At 53.1% G+C, this 6000-nt stretch overlaps 1 protein-coding gene across 1 annotated transcript in view; it reads right to left on the bottom strand.

The window, feature by feature from the left end:
- Positions 1–6000, bottom strand: part of KIRREL3 (kirre like nephrin family adhesion molecule 3) — a 91354-nt gene continuing 85354 nt past the window's right edge. Inside the window, exons 14-16 of the mRNA XM_061202573.1 lie at positions 4755–4864; positions 941–1027; positions 1–469 (exon numbers count right to left, since the gene is read on the bottom strand). Coding sequence (XP_061058556.1) covers positions 26–469; positions 941–1027; positions 4755–4864 — 641 coding nt within the window. The 3' untranslated portion in view covers positions 1–25. The remainder of the gene's footprint in view (positions 470–940; positions 1028–4754; positions 4865–6000) is intronic.

The following is a 6000-nucleotide window of genomic DNA, read 5'->3' as shown; positions in this document are numbered from 1 at the left end:
CCGCCCCGCCCTCGGTCCGGGATCCTCAGACGTGAGTCTGCATCCGCCGCTGCAGGGGCCGGCTGGGGTCGGAGTTCTGGGAAGATGACTGGGAGTGGTGAGAGGAGGAGGCCGAGGCCTTGCTCGCCTTATCGAACTGCACGTAGCCGTCCTGCTTGCCGCTGCTGCTGACGCTGCTGTCGCACTGCGTGTCCAGGAAGGAGCTGCTGTCGCTGAGCGAGCCCCGCTGGAACTCCCGCTCACAGAGCTCGATGGACGAGCTGCCCGTGCCCAGCACGAACCTCTGCCCGTAGTCGTAGAGGCGGCCCTGGCCGCTCAGCGTGCTGTAGATGTTGGTGAAGGACATGCCCGTGGGCACTCGCTGCTTGCCCGCGGGGCGCAGGTCGGCCTGGCAGCCGGACAGCGAGATGGCGGGGGTCGAGTGGTGCTCCTTGAAGGTGTTGACGCTGTAGTAGCCATTGGTGGGGTCCTGGGGGGCCGGGGGGAGAGCGGCGTCACAGCGCCGGCCGGGCGCCAGTCCCGCCCTCCACGGGGAGGGCCAGGGACACACAGGAGGAAGGGGACAGCGGGAGAGGTGCGGGGGGGTGGCGGTCGGGAGGGTCAGCCTGGGCAGGATGCTGGCAGGTGTTCAAGTGGGGTCTTGACCCGTACGTTTTGTTATTTCAGGGCAGCTCAAGGCCATGTGAAAACCAGGCTTTCATTGTTTTTTGTTTTAGTCCGGAACTTGGAAACGTTATTAAAAATGTTATTGGTGAGGAGGTCGTGGGAGGGGAGAACTGTGAGAGCTCAGCCTTAACTCTCTCACCTCCTTGGTGTTGGGGCGAGAGAGCAGGTGCCTTTGTGGGGGGCTGTCCCTTCTATCTGTGCCTGGATCTGGGGCCTGGGTCATCAGAGCTGAAGACCAGATGCCCGGCGTGTTGTGACCCGGGGCTCTTCTTACCTTCAGGTTCTGAAACTCCTTCTCCTCTTCTTTGAGCACCTCCAGCTGCTTCAGGACTGAGTCTTGCTGGAATTCACCCCGGTCCATCTACAACCCAGAAATCGCTGCTCAGTGGGTAGGAGGTGGGCTAATCGTCCACTTCCCCCAAGGAAAAGCCGGAGAAATGCACTCAAAAGATGCTTGCCATCTGTGCCTCCCCTCCCCCCCACCTCTCACTGCCTGGCCCCTGGAGGCAGGTGACAAGAGTCTGGAGGAGATTCCAGATCTCACTGTTGTTCTTGGACCCCCTAGCCCCACCCCTCCTGAGAGCCGGAGACAGAGAGGTGGGTAGGTGCAGGGCAGGTCTCTGAGACCCACCACCTTCCTTCCCGTGGGCTACGGTTATCTCCTCCAGAGATCTCGCTTTGATTTGGTTCAATTCAGTGAGCGTTTATTGACTTCAGGCCAGGCATTGTGCTCAGGGCCAGGCAAACAGAGGTCAGGAGACATGACAGAACAGCTGTGCTCATCAGGGAGCTGGGCCTGTAGATAAATAACTGCAGAACCTCTGGGCAGGGGTCGGGGCCCCACAGCTCCTCAGCGGTGCTAGGCTTCATGACGGCCTTGGGAAGGAATCAGTGAATAACTACCTCTGAGGTGCTGGCAGCTAGGGCCTCACCTGCCATTCACAGCAAGGACTTAGATTATTCAAAGTTATCTTCCTGAACAGAGGCCAGAGAGCCTGGGGACAAGGACCACTTCCTGTTTCTCTTTGGTTCTCCAGCACACCTGGTACAGTGCCTTACATACTGTGGTCATTGACCAAAATCCTTTTGGAGTGGAATCATATTTAATTGTGTTTTATTCATTCTTTGATTTGCCGGTGCCCAGCGTGGTGCCTGCCATACAGTAGGACTGTCACAAATGTTAAGTTTATGTCAGATGAATGAATGAAGTGGCATGGCGCTAAATTACCAGAAATTAAAAAAATAATTAGACCTAAGGTGAAAAGTAAAGCACACTTGGCACACAGTGGGGTTATTAATGAATGTGAACAGCCACAGTGGTTCTGGTCCTGTGGCACAGAATGTTCTTCCCATGTATCCCTTCTGCACATGACATGATCTGGGCCAGGTTCCCACCCACTCTCAGAACTGGGATGTGTCTTCTCCCTTGTGACTCACTTTCCTGATCTCTTTTTGGACCCCCACAGAATCAGCCAGCGTACTTCCATCCTGTCACTTCCCCACTAATGCTGCTTTTTTCATTTTCCAGTAAATGCTGTGGCTCTATCTGGATTGAGTTCTTCTCTTCCACCAGATTCAGCTTCTCAGCCCGCCTCTCCTCAGTGTTGGGGCTGTATCGGTGCCGGGGGTGAAGGGAGTGGCGGAACGAAGGTCTCCCCAAGGGGAGCCCTCAGCGGGTTCTTCTTATCTCCCACTCTTAACTGACGACTGAGTGACCCCCCCCTCTTCCCTGAGGGTCTGGACTGGAGAATGGTGTGGAAACAGTCAGAGGCAGTCAGAATATCCCAGTGGGAGGGAATGCAAGGTCCCCAGGGGATGAAGGACAGGCGTGGGTACTTCCACACTAGACTCAATAAATCTCATCAACAGAGACGTCCATTCCTGCCCAGGTCTGGACTGTGGTCCCCTCCCTTGTAAGACTGACCGTTCAGCTGTGTCAGACACTATGTTAGGTCTGGGCGAAGTAGACATTCATCCCTTTGCCTTTGAGGAACGCTGGGATACTTGGGGAGGCTGACGTGTAATTAGAGAAATGCACTATGAAAGAGGAACATGCAAAGTGTTTGGGGAGAGCACCAGGAAAGTGCATAGCTCTGCCAGCCATGGTGGGGCAAGCCTGGAAAATTGTGGAGGAGGTGACATTTGAGCTGACTCTCAAAGGAGAATGTGAAATTCAACAGACAAAATCAACGGGCCGAGGGAACAGCAGTGCAAAGCCTCCGAGGTATAAAAGACTCGGGCTGGGAACTGGGGTTTTGGAGGGCTGGATGCATTTGGCAGGAAGATGGGGCTGGACAGGCCAGAAGCCGCTTCCTGCTGAAGGGTCTTGATGACCCGCCTGGTGCTGGACTATCCAGTAGATCTGGAGCCACCGAGGGTCTTTAAGTAGGACGGTAACAGGATCAGATTTGCATCTTAGAAGGACCCTTTGTGGGACTCTGGAGGGTGGAGAGTAAAGTGGTGAAAGATTAGAATGTGGGACCACTTGGGAGGATGCTGTCATGGACCAGGGGAGCCGTGGTGAGGCCTGCACTGAGGAGTTATAGTGGAGAAGAGGCAGGGGCACAGCTCTGAAAAGATTTTGAAGTGGAATTGTCGGGACCTGAAAATCAACTGGATAGAAAAAGAGCAGCAGAGAAAACGTCAGTTCAATTCACTAAACGTTGGTGAGCATCTGCCAGGGACCGTGGAAGGCTCTGGGGACACAGGGATGAGTAAGGCAGCTTGCTCACCATCTAGTGGAGACAGATAAGGAAACAGGTGATTTCACAGCAAAGCAAGTAGCTACCGTTCCTTGAGCCCTCACTGTGTTCCACTGGCTCCAGCCTCTTCAGGCGTTCATCCACTGAGCCCTCACCCCGACCCCATGTACCATGACCTTCATCCCATTTCCTAGAAGAGGAGACTGAAGCACAGAGAGGCCCATGCTCTTGACCCACCTGCTTGCTGCTGCTACTCCAACATATTATAACCGTGACACAGTAGGCACCAGAGTTTTCTAGCAGAGTTTTCCAGGATTTTGTTTGGACAGATGGATGGGTGACGGTCCATCGATGGGGATCAGGAGGAGAAGTGGCCTTGGGGTTGCTGGAGAAGTTACGAGTTTAAAGCAATCCACTTCCCAAAGAGGAACCTATGCTTGTTGCAGACTTCTGGGGAGATGGGGGGAGCAGGGCATGTACTGAATGTTGGTAACATCTATGTGTGGAGGATTCTGTGTTATATCACAACATCTTATGGCAATCGTGCACATCTTCTCTCCCTACCGGACAATGGGTCCCTTGAAAGCTGGGACTGCATCTTAGATGCCTTTGAGTCTCCGAGAACCCCAAGCACAATATAGTAGACACACAATAAATCTTTGTTGGCGGAGAATACGAGCACACTTCGTTTTATTACGCTTCACAAATATTTCATTTTCTATAAGTCCGAGGCTTGTGGCAACCCTGCAGAGGGCAAGTCTCTGGGCACCATTTTCCCAAAAGCATCCGCTGCTCACTTTGTGTCTCTGTGTCACATTTTGGTAATTCTCGAGAGTTTAAGACTTTGTCATTATTATCATCTTTGTTATGGGGATCTGTGATCAGTGATCTTTTTTTTTTTTTCTTTTTGGCCACGCCGCACAGCATGTGAGATCCCGCGCCCCCTGCAGTGGAAGCGCGGAGTCTTAACCACTGGACCGCCAGGGAAGTCCCTGTGATCAGTGATCTTTGATGTTACTATTCACTGAAGGCTCAGATGATGGTTACCATTTTTTAGCAATAACGTATTTTTTAATTAAGATATGTACCTTTTTAAAGACATAATGCTATTGCACACTTAATAGACTACAGTATATAGTATAAACATAACTTTTGCATGTACTGGGAAACCAAAAATTTCATGTGACTCACTTTCGTGTGGTCTGGAACCCAACCCACAGTGTCTCCTAGGTCTGCCTGTAGATGCCTGGCCTGTTACGGGCGGAGAAGCACATCTTGGCTGATGCTTTGCTTCTCAAGAGCATCTAGAGCATCAAGAAGCCTCTGGTTCTGGGAGCTTCAGGGCACAGAGGTCGGGGTGGGGCGGGGATAAGATGACATTCTCACCATCAGCTGCTTGATGGTGGGGTGTTCCTCAGCCTCCCGGCCAGAGGCAGGTTCCTTGTGGACAATCTCCACCCGGATGTCATTCTTGGCTGACACGACACCTTTGAGATCTGGACATAAAATAGGAAAGCGTAGATGACAGAATCAGTTGTCATCTCAGGCGTTAGGGCCTGAGATGTCAAGCTCTCCCCTCCCCTCCAGTTTACCCTCCAGCCCCTGAACTCAGCAGTTTCAGGGCCCGCCTGGTAATAGAACCTGTCTGGACGTGCCATGGGCTGTTGGGACCTCAGAGTACTTTCTCTGCTGGCTCCTGGTTGCACCACCCTCAGCCTTTCCCTGCCGCTCCCGTGGCATGGGTGGTCATCCCCAGCCATTCGGCCACCTGGTCATCCTACTAAATCCTCACCTCCTTCTAGAAGTCTTCCCTGACCTACTCTACCAGGCTCTGATCTCTCTGTTCAGAGAATCACACATCTGTTAGAAAGGACCTTGAGATTCCATGGTCAACCTCCCGCCCAAAGCAGAAACGTCCCTGCACCAGTGGTCCAGCTTCCGTAATGGAGAGCTTACGGCTTCTAGAGGAAGAAGCCGATTTATACCTGGAGAGCTCTGTTAGAAAATTCCTGCTGAAATATGCTCCCCTATGATGTCCACCGAGTGGGTGGTGAGGGAGGGCCTGAGACCGCATCACTGGGGGCCCTCAAGAGAGCAAGGCTGCTCAGCTTGGAGGGGAGGACACAGGCAACTTTCTTCCAACGTGTGAAGGCTGCCAAGCAGAGGAGGGAGCAGGCTTACCCTGATTATTCTTTTTGTGCCTTACGCTCATAGAATGTCAGAGCCGGGTGGGGCCCTGAAAGTCACATCAGCCGACCCCTTGCTATTACACAGGAGAGAACCGAGGCCTGGAGTGGCTGTGGCTTGCCCAGGGTCACGGGGTGGAAGAGGCGGGACCACAAGACAGTCTCTATTGTTCCCACAGTCTCCACCGTCCCATTTACCCTTTCACGTGTCTGTCTAGCACACGTAACTTCAGAGCTACGCCCAGGACGGAGACTCCAGACACACACGATTCAAGAGCGCATCAACACCAGCATTTTATGGCCAACGACTAAAAGACCTTTAGGAGTCCGCACAAAGCAATTCCTTGAACGCCTTTTTTTTTTCCTGTGTGGGTGACCTGCTTTTCTGGTTCGACTAGCAGATCTTGGAGGGCAAAGATCACCTCCCCCCACCCGCCGACCCTGGG

The sequence above is a fragment of the Eubalaena glacialis genome, chromosome 10 (assembly GCF_028564815.1).
Source record: "Eubalaena glacialis isolate mEubGla1 chromosome 10, mEubGla1.1.hap2.+ XY, whole genome shotgun sequence".
Taxonomy (NCBI): Eukaryota; Metazoa; Chordata; class Mammalia; order Artiodactyla; family Balaenidae; genus Eubalaena; species Eubalaena glacialis.
The sequence above is the reverse complement of the archived record's forward strand: the minus strand, read 5'-3'. Positions and strand labels throughout refer to the sequence as shown.